This window comes from Protopterus annectens, chromosome 5.part1 (assembly GCF_019279795.1).
Source record: "Protopterus annectens isolate FY-2018-M chromosome 5.part1, PAN1.0, whole genome shotgun sequence".
Taxonomy (NCBI): domain Eukaryota; kingdom Metazoa; phylum Chordata; order Ceratodontiformes; family Protopteridae; genus Protopterus; species Protopterus annectens.
Window position 1 is genome coordinate 578853394 of NC_056736.1, and position 21809 is coordinate 578875202.

Consider the following 21809-nt stretch of genomic DNA (forward strand, 5'->3'; position numbering starts at 1 on the left):
TAACCCAGTCAGGCTGTATGAAGAGGTTGTTAGGCCCCATGCCTTTACCAAGTGGGGAAGGAGGGAGGGAAACCTGTACTGCAGCTGTATTAGCACTCGAACATCTACATTTATGGTAGGTACAAAACTGTACTATGTTCATCGAGCATACAGCTGCAGTAATCACAGATGGGTAGAATCCCAAAGCTACGCACAGGGTGATAGGTACTAGGAGGAACTGGGTTGAGCCAGAATGCCCTGCAAAACAGCAGTGGCAAAGCCTGCTCTTGCTCTGGAATATAAAGGCAGGTGGTAGTGTTTTGTGAAGGTATGTACAGAACTCCAAGTGGCTGCCTCCAGAATATCTTTGGTAGGAACTCCTCTGAGGAAGGCTGTAGAGGTAGCTGTGGCCCTGGTGGAGTGTGATCTGATACCTGTAGGAACAGATTTCCCATGATAGGAATAACAAAAACGTATGCAGTGGCCTATCCACTTTGAAATAGTCTGCTTGGAAACTGGCTTCTCTTGAGCCCCTACAGCATAGGACACAAAGAGTTGTTCTGATTTCCTGAAGGACTTTGTTCTGTCCAAATAGTAACGTAGCTGCCTATGGATGTCTAAGGAATGTAGCAGCCTTTCCCCTTTGTTTTGAGGACTGGGGTAAAAGGTAGGAAGGTGTATGGCTTGATTTAAAGCTACCCTAGATACCACTTTAGGCATAAATGATGGGTTGGTACGAAGGGAGACCCTGTCCTGATGGAAAATGAGAAAGGGCTGTACCGCCATGAGGGCCTGTAATTCCGAAACTCTACGAGCTGAAGTGATAGCCAGAAGGAAGGCAGTTTTCTAGGACAAATATTGCAAATCTGTTGAGGCAGCTGGTTCAAAAGGAGGCAATGTTAATTTTTCTAGTATGTAGTTAAGATCCCAGGCTGGTATTGGTTGTTTCCTTGGTGGTCTAATATTCTTAGCCCCTCTGAGGAACTGTCGTAAGAGTGGGTGAGAAAATAAAGGAGGATCCGTGTTGTATTCTGCAGAAATAGCTGAGGCATGGATTTTTATGGAAGAAAATGAAAGTCCACTGTTCAGCAGCTCAGCTAGATACTGTAATACCTGAGGCAAGTTCAGTTTTCTAGGGTCCTGGCCTTTTTTCGCATTCCAAGAACAAAACCGCTTCCATTTTGCGGAGTAAGCCTTTCTAGTAGATGGTCTTCTGGCCTCCAAAATGACATCCTGCACCTCCTTGGAGAGTAGGGTCTGTTGTGGTGTTAAGGAATTTTCCATGCAGCGAGATTGAGTGTTTTCAGCTAGCTGTGGAGAGTTTTTTAACTGTGCTGAGTCAGCAGAAGTGGCATTAGAGGCAGGGACCAGGGAGAAGTATGTGTTAGGCTCCTCAGCAATGGGTACCAGTGTTGCCTTGGCCAATCTGGAGCAATCAGTATTCATCTTCGGTCTGTCTGTTCTTGCTTTCAAAAGTACCTTGGGCAGAAGAGGCAGAGGTGGGAATGTGTAAACTGTCCATGCTGTCCAACTGAATGAAAGGGCATCCACTCTCCAGGCCTTTGGATGAAAGGTCCTCGAACAAAACCTTTCCAATTGATGATTCCTGTGGGAGGCAAAAAGATCTATGTCTGGCCTCCCCCACACTTGGGTTATTTCTGCAAACACCTGCAGATGTAACTTCCATTCGTGTGGATCTGTCATATTTCTGCTTAATTTGTCTGCCAGCGTGTTTTCCAATCCTGGCAGGTACTGTGCTTGAAGTTCGATTTGCCATTCCAGAGCCAAGTTCCAAAGGGTCATGGCTAGTCTGTACAAGGGGTATGAATGTGTTCCTCCTTGTTTGTTTATGTACCACATTACTGTGGTGTTGTCTGTTCTTATGAGTAATTGTCCTGGATGCAGGAAGTCCTTGAAAACTGTAATTGCATTTATTACTGCTAGCATTTCTTTTTGATTGAAGTGGAGGTGCTTTTCTTTTTGGGACCATTTGCCCTGGATGCACCTGTCCGTCATGTGCGCCCCCCAAGCGTAATCTGAGGCGTCTGTGGTGATAACTTGCTCTGCTTGAGGCTTGCAGAATGGGAGGCCTGTGTTTGCTTGACATGCTTGGGCCCACCATAGAAATTCCTTTTGCAAACATGGAATTATTGGTAGTATTGTTTCCAAACTGTGACTGTGTTGAGACCATAGGTTTTTTAGGTACCACTGAAGTTTCCTCATATGCAGCTTTGCACATGGGATTAAAAGAATGCAAGATGCCATGAATCCCAGAGCCTGCAGGATTTTCCTTGCAGTAAGCCTGGTACTTTTTGCTAGTATTTTGAAGTACTGAGATAGTTGCCCTTGTTTTTCTGGCGTAAGATAGGCCATCTGGGTGTTTGTGTCCAAGTTGGCACCCAGGAAGGTTATTTTCTGAGATGGTGTTAGCCTTGATTTCTCTTTGTTGATTGTGTATCCCTGAGCATGCAATAGCCGTGTCACATATGTCAGATGTTCCAGAAGTATGTGCTTGCTGTCCGCTTGGATCAAGCAGTCGTCCAAATAAGGGTAAATTTGTATCCCTTGAAGTCTGCAGTAGGCAATCACTGATGCCAGGCACTTTGTGAATACTCTGGGTGCAGTAGATAAGCCAAAGGGCAATGCAGAGAATTGATAGTGGATTGAACCTGCAAGAAATCTGAGGTATCTTCTGCAGCTTTGTCTGAATGGGACATGCAGGTATGCCTCCTTGAGGTCCAATGTTACCAGCCAAAACTCCTTGCCCAGCATGGGAAGAAGTTGCTGTAATGTGAGCATCTTGAATTTTGGTGCAGTAGAAATGTGTTTAGGATGGATAAGTCCAAAATGGGTCTCCAGTCGGTTCCTTTCCTTGGTACCAGAAAAAGCCTTGAATAAAAACCTTGACCTTGTTCGTGAGAAGGTACCTCTTGAATAGCTCTCATGCTTAAGAGCTTTGAAATTTGTAGTTGTGCCTCTGCCCTTTGATTCTGTGGCAGGTTTAGCATGCCTCTCATTTTTGGAAGAGTGTGGAAATGAAATTTGTAGCCTCTGTTTATAATGTCCAGGATCCATTTGTCTGTTGTGACAATATGCCAATTGTTTGCAAATAATGCTAGCTTTCCTCCCAAAGGTGCTGCCAGCTGAGACGTGCTTGGCATGGAAATGAGGGAGTCATTGGGTTTGCTTCCTGTATTGTTGTGCACTGTCCTCGCCACCTCTTGGCGCTGGAGTTTGCCATTGTCGTCCTCTATATGATCCTTGTGATTGCCCTCTGCCCCTTGTGCGTCTGTATCTACCTCTTTGGGGCTTGCCAGTGGCTGGAAAGGACCAGTTCTTTCAAGGCCAATTTCTGCTAAAACGTGGTGGTTGGACCTGGAAAAAGGTTTTGACAGTTTGCATGGATTTGGCTTTTTCTTCCATTTTCCGTAATATCTCCTCAGCATTAGTACCAAACAGCACGTCCTTTTGTAAAGGAGCATCTAGAAGTTTAGCTTTCACATGATCAGGCAAGTTTTGTTCTCTAAGCCAAGCATGTCTGCGAATGACTGATCCCGTAGCAGCCGCTCTACTTGAAGCCTCTAGGGCATCATAACCACATTGTAAAGTGTGTTTACCCACTTGCTCTGCACTATGCATCATATCCTGTAACTCCTTTAAATCTGGTTGTTCAGGTTGAGACATTTTGTTCCTTAATTGTGATAGCAGGAACTGTTGATATTTAAGCATATGAAACTGACAATTTAAGGCCCTCGTGGCTAGGGTGGCCGAGGTATATACCTTTTTACCCCACCTTTCTAAAGATCTTGATTCCCTTTCTGCAGGAAGTGGATTCTTGGCAGTGGAGGCCTTCAATCCCTTGGGGCCTTGTGAAATGGTTTCAGGGTCAGCATTATGGCTTTTGAAGAGAAATTGGTGAGAGCTGGGTACTCTGTAATACCTATCAGGTTTGACTGGTGCAGGAGGCAGAGAATCCGGGTTAAGGCAAGCCTCGAATAGACATCATCCAGTATGTCCAAAACAGGTGGTATAGCCAGAGGTCTGTGTTGAGGTAACAAAAGAAATTCCCTAAGTCTTTTCTTGGAATCTGAAAAGTCTTGGCCTTCCCAATGGAAGTGTTCCCTCAAGGTGTGCAAGGTTTCCCCAAAGGAAAAATCCTCAGGAGGGGATACAGAAGGGATGGACTGTTCTGCATCCGAATCCTCAAAAGGAGAGTAAGAGTGTTCCTCTGCATCAGAATGTTCTGATAAAATGGATCCCTGATCAGAAGAGGGGAAATCTTCCTCCACTCTGGGTCTCTTGTCTGGAGGGGGTTGAGAACCTCTGATAAGAGTAATTAAATCCTCAGCCATTTTAAGCATCTGTTTTTTAGGCATGGGACCTGGAGATGGGCCCTGTGCAACAGGCCTCGTGGGATGCCTGGCAGCTTTGGATTTAGTAAAGGCCTTAATTGAAAAAGAAGATGAGGGCCTAAAGACACCATGGGTGGAGGTGGACCTGTCCACATTAGTAGGCTCAACATTAGCAAAGGCTTCGGTTGTAGTCTGGGAAAGGGCCAAGGTCCCTGCGGTCTCGGGTACAGAGGACACCGCCAAAGGAGTGTCGTCGGTAGTCAGGGACTGCAAAGGCGTCTCGCTGAGTACCGGACCACGTGTAGCCTGTTTTGGCATGGTGTCGGCGGGGACCGCGAGCCTCGCGTGTCGGTCCTTTTCCTTGCGTTTTTTGGACAAAACTGTAGTCGGAGTGTCCGACGACATTTTATAATCAAAAGCTTTACCAAAGTAGTGTTGGGCGAACTCCGCCCGACGCTTAATAGTGCGTTTATTGAAGGTAGCGCAAAAGCGACAGCCCGAGACGTCGTGGTCTGGGCCCAAACAAGGTATGCAGAGGGAATGGAAATCCTTATGCGGTATTTGCTTCCCACAAGAAATACAATTATTAACTTTTTCTGACATCGGTCTGAGGCAAGAAAAGTTTCCCCAACGGGGTACTTAGCTTTAATGAAGACTTCGGTTTCCAAACTTTTCGTAATTCAGGAGCTGGCCGACCGGCACTTGTGAACTGCTTCTCCTTCGGGCACCGCACGGCAGAAAAGACTGAAGAACATGGCATCGGCTGTGTCTTATATACTCTGGCCTCACTGACGTCAGAAGAGAAAGCGACGACAACCGACGCCGGACCAAGACTTTGGAATTCGGCCGACCGAGGGACCGCCTGACGGCAGAAAACCCCATCTGTGATTACTGCAGCTGTATACACGATGAACATCATTAACGTCTACATGTAAATAAAAATTTAACTGTGACACACTTCTTTTAGAAAACACTGCCAGCATATTTAAGAGCACCAAGTTATAAATTTCTTAAAGCCCAACAAGTTTAAACTGATTCATTCATCAGAATCACATGGTCTTTTTTAAGACTGGAAGTAAATGAATAAACTACACCATGACATACAATGCAACCAAGGTCAAGTGAAGTTACAATCATCCCAACAAACATAAGAGTTCCTGATAGCAGCCACGTCAGACAACTACATTAATAGTCATTCATAAATAAATAAATCAAGCAAGCCAAGAAGCAGTACGACTTAATATCCCAAGACTGGGAGAATGAACATAGCACTACCGTCTATGATAACACTGCAGTGATGAGATCCATTGGTTATGTTCCAGCTCTGTTTACACAAAAAAGTCAGCTGTGTACACTAACCTGCTAATATATACACACTTAATCTGTCTTTACTTATCACTGTCAATATGTAAAGTATTCTGACCAAAGTTCAGAAACTTCCAGCACAGTACACAAATATCTGCATTTCTTATTCTGATTATTAACCACACCTTTTAAAAAGAAAAGTGATTTAGCATGATGCCAGTACTGGTTGGTGGGGTCTATAGACAGTATCGAAAAAATTTGCTGTTCCGTTTGTTCGATATTTTGTTTAGATATTATCGGTACAATGAAATAGCGTTCGCTATTTTCATCGTACGATAATATAATATAGACGCGGTTGGTGCTTCTGCAATATATTAATTTGTAGCAACGTTCAGTAATCAAATTTGTCTACAAAATGCAAATGTAAAACCAGCTTGCATATACTGAACAAGACCAGTAAGTGTTTTATCTGGTAACTGCATGACCTTGAAAATGGCAGCCAAGTGGTTACTTGTATCTAGAACAGCAATCAGTATGGTTTCAGACAACGCACCAGAATTTATATCATTCTAAAATTTCTTGAACAAAAGTACTAAACTGTTTACAATTAAACAGTTTCTTACAAAGATTGGCTCCAGTAACTTTTTTTACTCATAAGTTAGAAGGGCTGTACTAAGGAGACTTGGGGAGGGGATTTGCAGGCTGACCATCACTGATCTAAACAGTCAAATGCTTTACAGAAATATAGATTAACATTTGAAAAGAATAGAAATGCATTTAGTTAAAAATAATACTAAAATACTGCACCTCTTGATCCAAGTTGTACTCTTCTTTTGAATTCAGAGCTATCTTTACTGATAGGTAGTCACCATTCTTAACAGCCTCCCTCAAAGCACCTGCGTAGAGAAAATAATGTTACAATTGTGTCATTTACTTACCATAAAGTACGCGAGGTTCTTACCACAATACTGTCTTACCTATAAGATGACCCTCCTAAGTGAATCCAAAGCTGACATTAACTTTCCTTCCACTCAAATTTAGGCCAGCTACTTTGGCATAAAGCACAAACTATGACCCCGGTGACCTTGGTTTCATTAGCAGCGCTAGTGTCTGGTGGTGGTGAAGTACGTGAATTCATGCGTCCATCCTAGGGGAACAAGGTGGATCGGGATAGCATAATGCCACAATCTACTGGAGGAAGGATGGTAGCACAATGGATGGCCTGGGGGCATGTGTTTGGCCACAAAGCTACTACAGCTACTACAGCATTCACTCCCACAGAGGAAGACGCTGCTTTCCCAGGTCTCTATCACGTTATCGAACTCTCAAAAGTTCGACACCATATGATCAAACTTTTAAAACTTTGAATGTTTCAACGGAGATCTCCGTACAGTGCTGAATGGGAAGATTTCCCTTTTCTGCACTGTAGTGCAAACTCGGAGTTGGTACATTTAAAAAGAGGGGGGTGTGAAGGGCTTGCCCCCCTGCTTAAACTGTTCAGGTATGTTTTTTCTTTGGTTTATTTTTTTTATTACATTTTCAAACTAAAGTCTGATCATATGGTGTCGATCATATGACGTTCGAACGTTTAAAAATTCGATTATGCAATATAGACGCACTTTCCACACGCTGATGTGGGTCTCCTGTTTCCCCTCCCTGCTCAGGGGCGGTGTTAGGACTTGTCGCAAATAGTCTCAATGCCAGGATATTGGACAGGGAACAAAAACCCTCATACAAGTTAAATGATGGCCTCTCATTGGATATCTCATATTTCTTTACTAGGAATATCAGGCATGAGAGCGTCTTGATGGTCAGCAGATACACGGGCAAAAACTTACAGAAAAAAAACTAAACCTTCATCCCATTCCTGTCTAAATACCTCTATCTGAAGCTCCTGCATTCTGAGGTACAGCCTTTTGCTGTTGCATACTATAATATCAATTAGGACAGTACATCTAGTTTTGCCAATTTGTATCCAACTGCCAAGGGAGCACAGTTCTTACAAGTGGAGAGTAATGAAAATATTATCCCTAAACTTTTCTATGGATAAATAAACTGTATACTTACTTCACCTATATGGAACTTGGCAACAGCAACTGGATGGAGAAAGTACAGTTGTGTACACTTACCATAAATGTAGATGTTCGAGTGTATTCACTGTTCAGTCATTACATTTGGGTTATCTGCTTGCAGGTAGCCCTCAGTCGGCCTGATTAACAAAGTCTTGGGTCCTGCGTCGGTTGCTGCCCCTTCTTCCATGACGTCAGGGGTATAAAACATGCAGCCGATGCCATTACATCAGTTTTTGCTTGCCCCAGATGTCAGGTGCCACCCTAATGGGAAGCAATTAAATATAAAAGTACAAAAATACATCTCCAACAAAAAAGCAAATACACCAAAAGGGCTTTTAAGCATAGTAAAGGAACATAGATGTATAGTCCAAAGAAGTTAGGGGACTGGAAGGAGGGTAACCAGGACTGCAACAGTGAATACACTCAAACATCTACATATATGGTAAGTGTACACAACTGTACTATGTTCTTAGGGTTTCACTGTTGCAGTTATTACATTTGGGTAGATTCCCAAAGCTATGGTTGGGAGGAGGAATTTAGAGAGCATTAGGGCCAGCTATAAGGCCCTGCAAGACTGCAGTGGCAAAGCCAGCTCTGGATTTAGAGAAAATTGGCAAATGATAATGCTTGGTGAAAGTATGTAGAGAACTCCAGGAAGCAGCTTATACGATGTCCTTGGTAGGGACGCCTCTGAGAAAGGCTGTAGAGGTAGATGCAGCCCTGGCGGAGTGAGGTCTGATCCCCTGGGGAATAGGTTTTCCATGGTGCTTATAGCAGAAATGAATGCAATGCCTTATCCATTTAGAAATGGTTTGCTTTGAAATAAACTTCGCCTCTGCCCCTGCAGCAAATGCCACTAGCAGTTGTTCAGATTTCCTTTGAGGTTTAGTCCTGTCCAAGTAGAAACTAAGTTGTCTGTGCACATCTAAGGAATGCAGTATCTGTTCTATTTACAGTATTATTCTGTGGATTGGGAAAGAAGGCTGGCAAATGAATGGACTGATTAAGAGCCACACTGGACACCACCTTGGGCATGAAGGATGAATTGGTTCTGAGGGATACCCTGTCTGCATGAAAGATGATGAAAGGCTCCACTGCCATAAGGGCCTGTAATTCAGATACCATTCTAGCTGAAGTGATTGCTAAAAGGAAAGCTGTTTTCCAAGAAATACATTTTAAGTCTGCAGTAGCAGCTGGCTCAAAAGAAGGTAGAATGAGTTTCTCCAGGACAAAGTTAAGGTCCCAGTCTGGGGTTGGAGGTCTCCTGGGTGGTCTCAAATTTTTGGCCCCTCTGAGGAACTGCTTGAGCAATGGATGAGAGAAGAGGGGAGGTTCTGTATTATAATGAGCTGAAATGGCTGAGGTGTGGATTTTAATGGAGAAAAAAGACAGGCCCTTGTGAAGCATCTCAGTTAAGTATTGTAAAATCTGAGGTAAATTGGGTGTGGCTTTGCTCATCCCTTGAGATTGGTTCCAGGCACAGAATCTTTTCCATTTTTCAGCATAAGATTTTCTAGTACTAGACCTCCTTGTCTCTAAAATGATACCCATCACAGGTTTGCTGAGGGATGGTAAACGAGAGATTAAGTAATTAGCCAGGCTGCAAGGTTCAGTGTTAGAAGCTGAGGGTGCAGAATCTGGTTCTCCTGCTGAGACAGTAGGGAAGGAGTCTGAGGCAGGTGCCATGGAGATAACAGTGACACACTGCGCAGGAGGGGGTACCAGTGTTGGCACGGCCAGTCTGGAGCAATCAAAATCATCCTTGGTTTGTCCTGTTTGATTTTTAGTAGTACTTCGGAGAGCAGAGGCAGAGGGAGGAAGGCATAGACTGATAGGTTTTTCCAGCTGAAGGACAGAGCATCCACTTTCCAGGCTTGTTTGTGGGGAGTCCAATTGGTAGTTTTGGGGAGAGGCAAACATGTCTATATCTGGGCTCCCCCATTTGCTTATCAACATGTTGAAAATCCTTGGTTCCAGTTTCCACTCGTGTGGGTCCATGAGGTTTCTGCTTAGTCCGTGTGCCAGTGTATTTAATTTTCCTGGCAGGAATTGAGCTTGTAGGTTCACCTGGTAGCTCAAGGCTGTGTTCCACAATGCCAAAGCTAGTCTGCAGAGGGGGTAAGAATGTGTACCCCCCTGCTTGTTTATGTACCACATAACAGTGGTGTTGTCCGTCTTGACCATTAGTTGTCCTGGAAGAATGTGGTCCTTGAAGGCTGTCAGAGCATTCTGTACAGCTAACATTTCTTTTTGATTGATATGCAGGTGCACTTGACTAGGGTTCCATTTGCCCTGAATGCACTTCCCTGCCAGGTGAGCCCCCCCATGCATAGCCTGATGAGTCTGTTGTTAGGATTTGAGCGGCAGGGGGTGGTGTGAAAGGTAGTCCCTTGTTTGGGTGGCAGGCCTCTGCCCACCAAAGGAACTCTAGGCTTAGGCAAGGTATGATAGGAATCAGTGTTTCTAGGTCTTGAGAGTGTTGACGCCATAGGCTTTTTAGATACCACTGTAGTTTCCTCATATGCAGTCTTGCATATGGAATTAGAAGAATGCAGGAGGCCATAAACCCCAAGGCTTGGCAGTATTTGTCTTGCAGATAGCAGGGTTTTTGTGACCACTTGTTTGAAGTAGGTTGTCAAATGAATTTGTTTCTCTGGTGTGAGGTAAGCCATCTGGGAAGTTGCACTCAAGCTTGCTCCCAGGAATATAATTTGTTGACAGGGTACCAGCTGTTATTTCTTTTCGTTTATGGTGTACCCCAGACAAGTTAACAAGTTAGAACCCTTTGTACAAAGACCATATTCAAAAGTATGTCCCGGCTTTCTGCCTGAATTAGGCAATCATCCAGGTATGGGCATATTTGAATATTTTGTTGCCTGCAAAATGCAATAACTGGAGCAAGGCACTTTGTGAATACCCTGGGCACAGTAGATAAGCCAAAGGGCACTGCAGATAACTGAAAGATTCTTCTTCTGAAAGATTACCTGATTGGGATGTGCAGGTATGCTTCTTTTAAATCTAGTGCTGCCAACCAGGCATCTTTGCCTAGCATAGGAAGCAATTGGTGAAGAGTCAGCATCTTGAATTTTGGAATCTCCAAAAAGGTGTTTAGAGTAGACAGGTCCAGGACAGGACGCCATGAATTGTCTTTTCTGGGTACCAGGAAAAGTCTTGAGTAGAAACCTTGTCCCTTTTCCACTTCTGGTACCAGCTGAATAGCCCCATGCTTAAGAGAGAAAGTACTTGTTTTTGCACCTCTGCCCACTGATTTTGGGGTAGGTCCGGACACCTCCTTGGTGATGGCAACGTGTGGAAGTGAAATCTGTATCCTTGGGACACTATATTTAAAACCCTTTTGTCCTGGGTAATGCGTTCCCAATTCTTTGCATGAACAGCAATCTTTCCCCCCAAAGGGGCAGTCAGTTGATAAGTGCTTGGAAATTTTAAAAGGAAGTCACTGACAGAGTTTACCATAGGGGAGTCTTATTCCCAGATTTGGAAGTGGAGGCCCCCCCACTGCTTAGTTGTGTGTGTCCCCTGGGACTGAAACCTAGGGTTTTTGCTGCATCTGGGTTTGGCTTGAGAAGACCTGGAAGGGACTGGAAAGGACCAATTCTTAGAGGGCCAGTGCCTACTAAATCTAGGAAGCTGAACTTGTACAAAAATCTTTAACAGTTTGCATAGATTTAGCTTTATCTTACATCTTTTTAAGAACTTCCTCAACCTTGTTGCCAAACAGGCGGCCCTGATTTAAAGGAGCATCCAACAATTTAGCTTTAACATGATCAGGCAAAGATTGCTCCTTAAGCCAAGCATGCCTTCTGAGCACAGACCCAGTAACAGCCACCCTGCAAGAGGCCTCTAATGAATCAAAACCACATTACAAAGTATGTTTTCCAACTTGTTCAGCAGAATGCGTTAAATCCTGTAATTCTTTATTTTCCACACAGTCAGGAATCAACATCATTTTCTGTTTAAGCAGTCCAATAACATGCTGCTGATACTTTAACATATGAAACTGGCAGTTTAAAGCCCTAATGGCCAAGGTTGCAGAAGTGTTAACCGTCTTATCCATCTATCCAGCTCCCCGGAGTCTCTATCAGAAGGGGTAGGATTTTAGCAGTAGAAGCCTTAATGCCCTTGGGCCCTGTGAAATAGTCTCTGGAGCTGCAATAGGATTTTTAAAAAGTAACTTGTGGGACTCAGGGACCCTGTAGTATCTGTCAGGTTTTCTGGGAGCAGGAGGCAGGGAATCAGGGGCCAAAGAAGATTCAGAAAAAGCATCATCAACAACGTCCAGTACAGGAGGAATAGCTGAAGGCCTATGCTGAGGTAGGAGAAGGAAATCCCTAAGCTTCTTTTTTGAATCAGAAAAATCCTGGCTTTCTCAGTGGAAATGCTCCCTTAGAGTATGTAAGATTTCCCCAAAAGAAAAATCCTCAGGAGGGGAAGCAGAGGGAATGGAGTTCTCTGCATCAGAATCTTCATAAGTAGATAAGGACAAATCCAGATCATCAGAAGAATCAAAAACTTTTAGTTATGTACTTACCATAACTTTGGATGTATGGGATCCATCTCGCCTACATTCTCTACAGATGGGTTCGGAGCCGATCCTTGGCTCCGACTCGGCCGCTATACAATAGAACACAGTCTCTTATTGGCTGAGTTACCTCATATCCCAGGATGCACCACTACCACTTCCCCAGATCTTGTTTGTCCGCACTCATGCTGATAGAAACATACTATTATTATAACATTCTCAGGTCTTTCAAGAGAGGAAAGAAGTTCAATTTCGGATCGTCCGGTCTCTCCTGGTCTACGAGGCAGGGGGAAGGAGGGTGGGTTATTAAGAATGTAGGCGAGATGGATCCCATACATCCAAAGTTATGGTAAGTACATAACTAAAAGATGTAATGTGATCCTATCTCACCTACAATCTCTACAGATGGGACAGCGTCCCTAGCACCTAATTCCTGGGTGGCTCACTGGAAAACACTCCTGAGAACTGTGGAACCGAAGGAAGCTCGACCCCTGGATGCCACATCTAATTTGTAGTGAGAAACAAAGGTGTGTGAAGATGTCCACGTGGCAGCCGCACAAATGTCACCAATAGAGAGCTTGGAATGAAAAGCTGCCGAAGTGGCCATAGCCCTAGTAGAATGAGCTTTCACTGGAGCTAAAAGTTCCTTATTTGAGATGAGATAAACATGACTGATGCAGTCCCTGATCCACTTGGCAATAGTGACTTTTGTGACGGCTTTGCCTAATCTATTATCCGAAAAGGACACAAACAGTTGATCTGATTTTCGTGCTTTGTGTGTCCTATCCAAACAGAAACGTAATGGTCTGTGCACATCCAAGCAGTGAAAAGTATATTCAGCTCTATTCGAATACTTGAGGAAGAAGACCGGTAGCTCTAGTGATTGTTGTAGACAAAAGTTAGAACAAACCTTTGGTATAAAAGATGGGTTTGGTCTAAGAGATACTCTATCCTTGTGAAATACCAAGTATGGTGGTTTAACACATAGGGCTTGAAGTTCTGAAACTCGTCTGGCTGAAGTAATAGCAACTAGAAGGGTAGTCTTCCAAGAAAGGAATTTTAGATCACAGGTTGCTGCCGGCTCAAAGGGGGATGAGGTTAATGCACCTAATACCAGGTTAAGGTCCCACGGAGGTGCAGGTTGAGATATAGGGGGTCGTAGAAGCCAAGCTCCTTTAATAAAGGCTTTGCACATTAAAGGAGGTCCCACACTTTCATGAAAATTGGAAATAGCCGCCAATTGTACTTTGATGGTAGACACTGAGCAACCTTGGTTGAATAGGGAAGCTAAAAACTTCAGTACTTCTGATACCGAGGCTGTCATCGGGTCTAATCCTCGGAGTTGGGCCCAAATAGCAAACCTCTTCCATTTATTGCTATATATCTTTTTCGTAGAAGTCTTGTGGGCAGAAGACAAGATGTGCATGACTTCAGGAGCAAAAGAATGGCTCCTAACTATGGTTGGAAGAGGAGTAGCCAGGCTGCCAACTTCAATGAATGGAGGGACTGATGGAGCTGTCCTGACTGATGAGTCAAAAGGTCCGGAACTTGGTCCAGGAACCAAGGACCCTCCAATGCATATCTGTGAAGAAAGGGGAACCAGACTTGTCGAGGCCAGTATAGGGCTATTAATATCATTTTGCTTCTCAAGCGAATCGCCTTCTGAATCACCTTGGGGAGAAGGGGAACCGGTGGAAAGGCATATAGCAGACCGGAGGGCCAAACGTGGACTAGAGTGTCCTTGGGAATCTCCCCCGGAACTGGGGTCAGAGTGAAGAAGTGTTGGCATTTCGCGTTGAGGGGACTTGCGAAGAGATCGCAACAAGGAACTCCCCATCTTGTGAAAATCTGCTTTATCACTCTGTTGTTCAAGGACCACTCGTGAGGGGAGAGAATAGTTCTGCTCAGTCTGTCGGCTATTACATTGGATTTCCCCGGAATGTGCGTTGCCACTAGAAAACGCTTGGTAGCAATTGCCCAATCCCATACTTTCATGGCTTCTCTACAAAGGGGGTAGGACCTGGTTCCTCCTTGCTTGTTTAACTACCAGACTACCGACATTGTTGTCGGATTGAATGGCAATCGTACCCTGGGGGAGGTGATCGTGCAGTGCTTGCAATGCTATAAGCACCGCCCTCATCTCCAGGATATTGATATGGAGAAGACTCTCGTCGGAGTGCCACGTGCCTTGGACCGACCTGTCCAGATAATGTCCCCCCCACCCTGTCTGGGAGGCGTCCGTAGTCAACGTGGCAGAGGGGAGTGGGGGAACGAAGGGTCGCCCTAGATTCAGGTTGGAGGATAGAAGCCACCAATGAAGATCCTGTTTGCACGTGTCTGTGATCAGTATGTGGTGACTGAGGGGAAGGTCCTGATAAGACCACTGGACTGATAGGAGCCACTGAAGTATCCTCATGTGCAACCTTGCCAAGGGGACCAGAAGAATGGTGGCTGCCATGGAGCCCAACAGCTGTAGGACCATTCTTGCTGGAGCATGACGTTTGAGGAGCAGAGTCTGAACCTGAAGCTGGAGCGTCGCTATTCTTTCCGTAGGGAGAAAGACTCGCATCTGCCTTGAATCTATTTCTGCACCAATAAACAGAATACGCTGAGATGGTTGCAATACAGACTTTGACCAATTGAAGGTGATTCCTAAGGAGTTGCCAAGTGTGATAGTGGCTGCTAGGTTTTCCAAGAGTAGATGCCTGGAGGTGGCAGTTAGGAGCCAGTCGTCTAGGTATGGAAACACCTGGAATCCTAGACTTCTCAAGTGAGCAGTCACCACCGCCAAACATTTGGTGAACACCCTGGGGGCTGTGGTGAGACCAAAGGGCAGTGCTCGGAACTGAAAATGACTGTCTCCTAGGCTGAAGCGTAAGTGTCTCCTCGACGCATGATCTATCAGAATGTGATAGTAGGCGTCTTTGAGATCTATGGAGCACATCCAAACACCTTTCTCCAAAAGCGGGAGAATGGATTGCAAAGTGACCATCCGGAATTTGGACTTTTTTACAAATCGGTTTAGTTTGCTGAGATCCAAAATGTGTCTCAAGTCCCCGGTCTTTTCTGGCACCAAAAAGAATCTTGAGTAAGTCCCTAATCCGGCCTGGTCTGCGGGGACAGGTTGGATGACCCCTTTTTGAAGAAGCTTTGATATTTCGTTGGCTGCATGATCCCGTTGACTGGGTGGTGGGTCCGGGATTCTTTGGACTGATGGAGGGGGTTGAACAAAGGGGATGGTGTAACCTCCGGCGATGATTCGAAGCACCCATTGGTCCTGAGTAATATTTTCCCAGGCCTTTAGGTGCTTCGAAAAGCGACCCCCGACTGGCTCCGGAGCTCCACAGTCGGGTACTCCTTCAGGGGTGCTGGAAGGAGAAGGAGCCACGAAAGGACTCGCGGTCTCCAGTGTTGCGGGGGCCTCCGCCGCCTCTGGGACGGCGTCTCCCTGAAAAATTTCCCCCTCCTCTGCCTCTAGAAGGGGGATCGCTCTGCTGCGACGAGTAAGGCTTTTGAGACTTACGGAACCACATTTTCCCTCCTCTTAGAGCCTTGGGATAAGGTCTGAAGGGAATGGAAAACCGGGCTCCTACGGCAGTTAAAGTCTTACCTTCCTGTTCGCAGCGAGTCAATGTGTCCTATACCTTGGGTCCGAACAGTGAGGACCCATCAAAGGGGGCATCGGCAAAGGAAGACTTAAAGGCCTCCGCAAAGTGACACAGGCGTAGCCAGGCTTGTCTCCGTAGAGCAACACCTGTCCCAGCCGCCCTACTCGCTCCTTCGGCCACATAAGAAATGAGCCTCATGGACGAGTTAGATAATGAAGACAGGGTAGCCAACTGGGAGTTAACCGTCTGGGTCAACTGCTCAGGTAAGTTACCAGAGAGGGTATCCGAAAGCTCCTTGATCAGATCCCTCTGTAGTCTGGTGAAATGTGTCAGGTAATTCAGAGACCTTAATGTAAAGGCCGCTGAAGAAAGGGTACGCTTGCCATACCGATCCATGCTCCTAGACTCTTTATTAGGAGGATGGACGGACGTCGAAGCCTCTGCCACATCTTGTTGGGTGGCAGATGCCACCACCATAGCATCTACAGCCACGTCTTTAGATAAAAAGTCCTTGTCTGGGGGAGCCGAGAGGAACTTATTGGGGCGAACTGGCACCGGTTCCACAGAATCCAGGTGTTCCCACACCCTTCGAGAGATCAAATCCAGAAGCTCATCGAAGGGCGGAGAAACCCAGGAGGCGGAGGGCTGAGCCCCGAAGGCCTTGAGGAAAACCGACTCCTCAGCAGAAGGGGGTTTGGACTGCCAGTCGCCTCGTTGCTTGAAAATCTCCAAGATGTCCGCAAAGGAGACATCTTCCGAGGACGACTTTGGGGACCCCTCCGCATCATCGCGGTCGGTATCCGAGGTGAGAGACTCATCAGGGGAGTCGACGTGTTTCCTCTTACACTGTTTCTTCCTGGGAGGTTCCTCCGAAAGCATGTCGGAGGAACCTCCAGGAAGAAGGGAACCCCCAATGGGGGTAACCTCAGGCCCATGGGCTCCGCTGTCGTGAGACAGGGGGAATACAAAGGCGCCAGTCTCCATGCCCAGGGAAGGTGGTGGTGAAATGGTCGAAGTGGCCACAGAGGATTTGGCCAAGGCACTTCTCATGGCATCGAAGGCTGGACCCCCAGAGTCCTGGGATGGTCCAGCCCCCGAGACCACAACGGCAGTTGGAGCCCCTGCAGCCGACGCACCGAGAGGGAGGCTCGGAACCGAAAGGATTGGGCCCGAAGCTTCCCCCCCGGGGCCGACAGAGGAGGTCCGCGTACCAAACCCCGACCCGAGGGACAGGGTTGAAGTTAGAGTCGGAACCGACCCAATAACCTCCACCAGTTCCACCAACACCGACTCCAACAGCACCGAGGCTGTTGGAGGAGGAATCAATGTAGCAGGATGGGAGATTGGCTCCAGAGCCAACTGGGCTGGAGCCGAGATCAACTTTGCGAAGACTGGAGACTGAAAGAGCCTCTGAAGCACCCTAAGTCCGAATCGGACATCCTCGATGACCGAGAAGAGACCGACCGGGTCCGAGTCGACTTCTCCGCCGGTTCCGAAAGACTGGGGGACCGGCTCCGAAATGGTTCAAGAAGTATCGGCGCCGAGGGTGACTCCACTACAACTGCAATTTCCCTCGGAGCCGATGTGGACTTCGGCACCGAAGGGGAAGAGTCTGAGCGGGCAACCCCCATCGATTCCGAAGGCAGTGGAGCCGATGAAGGTGACACGCCTCTCGACGCCCGAGCTCTCGACTCCGAAACCAGAGGAGTCGAGGCTGGAGACATCGAGGCAGACCGTTCCGCCCTCGGCTCCGAAGTCCGTGGAGCCGACGGAGAAGCCTGCCTAGACTTTTTTGCTGCCGGATCCGACGGGCTGGTCGGAGCCGAAGATTTTTTCTTCTTCCCAGAAGGTGAAGAAGAAGAAGAAGATAGGGCTTCCTCAAAGGAAGGGGCAATAAGCCCTTTCAAGATCAACTTATTTTTCCTCTCTTGGAGGACGCGAGAGGAAAAAGCGTGGCAAACGCTACAGGACTCCTGAAGATGCTTGGGACCTAAACAATAAACACATAAGGAATGGTCATCTGTTATGGACATTTGATAATTACATTTAATACACTTTTTAAAACCGGATGGTCTATGTTCTTTAGACATGGTTCTAAAAACACTAAACACTGACTACAAGAAAAAAACAAATTAGCACAGACAACCTAGACTCTAACTTAAACGCCTAGGGTAGGGCTAGGCCCCTCTAACTTAAACGGGACCGTTAACTAACAAACAAAACACAATTTACCACAAAAAATATACCAAAACCAATCACACAACAACAATAGCTGTTAAAACAGCTTTTGGGTAAGTTTTTACCAAAATTCAGACAGAAAAATTTTCTGACTAAAGGTACTTAGCTCAGCCAAGTCCGAGACCACGTCTATGCTGGAAAGCGGCAAACGAGATCTGGGGAAGTGGTAGTGGTGCATCCTGGGATATGAGGTAACTCAGCCAATAAGAGACTGCGTTCTATTGTATAGCGGCCGAGTCGGAGCCGAGGATCGGCTCCGAACCCATCTGTAGAGAATGTAGGCGAGATAGGATCACATTACATCAACAGAATCCTGATCAGAAGATTCATATTCAACTTCCGTCCTAGGCCTCTTAAAAGGGGGGATTGGCTACCCCTGATTAGAGTTATTAGATCTTCAGCCATTCTTATTTGTTTTTTAGGCATAGAGGCCTGAGCGTCATTTTTTTAGGCATGGATCGAGATTTAGGCCTAAGTAAAGAAGGATGCATCAATTTAAAATGCAAGTCGGTAGGTCTGAATACACCCTCAGAAGTCTGTGCCTGCACAGCGGCTCCGGACCCATCCAAGGCAGAGACATCCACGGGTTCCATCCAAGGCAGAGACATCCACGGGTTCCATAGTTGAAGTATCTCGCGGCATACCGGACTCCGAATGGGTCTCAGTAGAGGCCTGCGAATCAGAAGTAGCGGGTATCAGGGGCTGCAAAAGCGTTTCAATGAGTACCGGCGAATTGGCGAGTGGCTTAGGAGAAGCATCGTCGGCAGTTTTGGACCTCGGTGGCCTGTCTCTGTCTTTATCTTTGCATTTTTTTGGAATCCTGGTAGTCGGATGGCTAACCGATGACATTTCTGGATAATTAAACAGAGAACCAAAATATTTAGAGGCGAAAATATACAGACGACAGATAGTGCCCTTTTTAAATAAAGCACAAAACTGACAGCAACGTACATCGTAGACAGGGCCTAGGCAAGGAATACAGTACGAATGAAAATCTTTATGAGGTATTTGCTTTCCACAAGTAATGCAATTATTAACTTTTACTGACATCGGTAAGGAGCAAGAAAAAGTTTCCCCAACGGGGTACTTGGCTTTAGTTGAAGACTTCGGTTCTGAAACTCGAAAACGAAAATTTCAGGAGTCAGCCGACCGGCACTTGCGAACTACTTTATGCTTCGGGCACCGCACGGCAAGAAAGACTGATGTAATGGTATCGGCTGCATGTTTTATACCCCTGACGACCTGACGTCATGGAAGAAGGGACAGCAACCAACGCAGGACCCAAGACTTTGTTAATCAGGCCGACTGAGGGCTACCTGCAAGCAGATAACCCAAATGTAATTGCTGCAACAGTGAAACACGAAGAACATCCCAGTCAAAGGAGGACACTAAATATTTGTAAAGTATCAAGGAGGATCACCTTTGTACATCAACTGATAAATAAAAACAGTATGTTAAGTGTAATACTGAAGACCTCTGACATCTTTACAACTGGTAAGAATGCCAAGCAGTAAAAATGTTACAGTATCAGTAAAAGAAGGACGATAGTTCAAAAGACTAAGTCCTGAACTACCCAAAGGATGCCAGACTCCATGGACCACTGCACTAACAATTCTGCTTTGTGAAAGTGTGAATTGAAAACCAACCATAGCACAAACATCAGCAACAGACCACTTGAAGCAGATACCCCTTAGTGGAAGGGCCTTTAACAGCATCTTCCAAATAGATGGCTTGCCATTTGCAAGCAAACAGTAATCCACATAATGCCTTCAGTTTTACATTCCATTCCCCTATACTTTGCCGATGTTCTTGTTCAGAATCTGCCTATAATGCCACATTGTTTGCTTACAGCAACTTTATCTGTTCCCGGTTTGCTAATGTAGTCCAACACCTGTATGAATATCATTGGGCTCACAGCACACCCATTCCAATTGGGGAATCCCTCTGAAAGACCAAACACTGTTCATACTTGAGTCATTGGGTCCATGTACATAGCCTGCACCAATTCTACTGATATTTCTGAGATTTTGAACCATCACAGGACTGACCAAATCAGCTTTCTTGGGACCTTGTCATATGCTTTCTCCAAGTCGAGGGATGTATCTGTCTCACTGCAAACATTGGGTCAGTTGTACTTAATCGTGATCTGAATCTGAACTGCTCATCTCCCATCTTACTTTCCACTACTCTGCATATTCATTTATCAGTCATACTCTCCAGAACTTTCAAGCAGTGTGACAAGAATTTGGTATCTCCTACACTGTCCACAGTAGTGAATGTCCCCTTTGTTCTTGTACACTGGCTCTAGTATACTTGTTCTCCGATATGTCTTTCTCTCTACACTACTATGAGTATTCTCAGCTGCTATTTCTCTATCTCACCCAGTATCTTTATTGTATCTGCTGTGACTTCATCTGAGTCTGCTGCTTTCCCTGACTTCATTTTCCTTAGTGTTGTTCTTACTTCTATAGTGGGCTCCCCTCCTCTTCTCTCATTGTAGGCTGTGTCTGGGGTAATACACCTTCAGTGGGGTTTTCTTCATTCAAAAGCTGCTGAAAGCATTCCTTCCATCTACTTTTGATGTCCTGTGGACTCAAGAACAGGATGCTGCTGGCAACCCTCATGAAGAGTATCTGACTATCTTCTTTATCTTTCTGACTTTGCCTTACAACCTGATATAGACTTTTTGTGCCATCTACTGAGTCACTTTCCAAAAGCTGATAAAGTACCTGTGATGCCTTGTTCTTCGCTACTACAACTCCTTTCTTAGGATCTTTGTTAGCCAACCAGCATTCCTTCCCAGCCTTGTCCATCTTTCTCTCTCCCACGTTTTCCCTGTATTCCTTCTTTTGATGGCTGGCTTGCCAACATATCTATTCTGTAGCCCTCACACATGCTGTTTTCAGGTACTGCCATTCATCTTCAACTCCACCTAGTTCATCTTCTTCTTGGGGTGCTAGAGCCCAGAGTAATGCCTTGAACTGTTGTGCTTTCTCTTCAGTCAGCTTCCTGGTCTTCAGCCTGGTCTCTGTTGACATTAAGCCTTCTCAAACCACTATTTGCAGCTGAATGTAGCAACCAGTAGTTTATGCTATGGGCCAACTGTTTCACTGGTGACAACTTTGCAATCACTGATTCTGGCCACTTCCTTTTTCTTACTAGGAGAAAGTCTAACTGGGTTGCATGCTGGCCACTCTTGTATGTGATCTTATGACTCCCTCTCTCTTTCTGAACTGTGTGCTGACTACTACCAAGCTATTTGACAGACAGAAGTCTAGAACAGTCTGTCCTTTATTCCTCGAGCTCCTTCCATGTGGACCCAAGCAGTCCTCTTATTCTGTTCTGTCAAGTCTCGATACATGCATTCAAGTTCACCTATTAACACCAGTTCATGTTGTCCTCCCTTATCTAGCAGATCCTGCAACTGTCTGAATGCACTTGCTTCCTCACTATTACAACCATGCCATGGAGAATAGGCTTAGATTATGAATACTGCCCTTTCATTAGGCTGGAGTCTGATTGTCATGAGTTTGTCACTAATTCTGATGACATCCCTCACTCCCTTCTGAACCTTCTTCACCACAATTTCCAGCCTGTCCTCCTTCTGAGTAACAGATTCTGGACCCCAAGCGAAGTGATTTTGTAGAATCATTCTTATATCTTGTCTCCTGGTTACAGAGGATGTTTAGCCTCCTCCTTAGCATCATGTCATCTT

At 45.7% G+C, this 21809-nt stretch overlaps 1 protein-coding gene across 1 annotated transcript in view; it reads right to left on the minus strand.

Annotated features, from left to right (window-relative positions):
• MPHOSPH8 (M-phase phosphoprotein 8) overlaps positions 1-21809 on the minus strand; it is a gene marked incomplete at its 3' end in the record, with an annotated part of 1147086 nt that overhangs the window by 838348 nt on the left and 286929 nt on the right. The window contains 1 exon segment of the mRNA XM_044072830.1: positions 6444-6532. Coding sequence (XP_043928765.1) covers positions 6444-6532 — 89 coding nt within the window.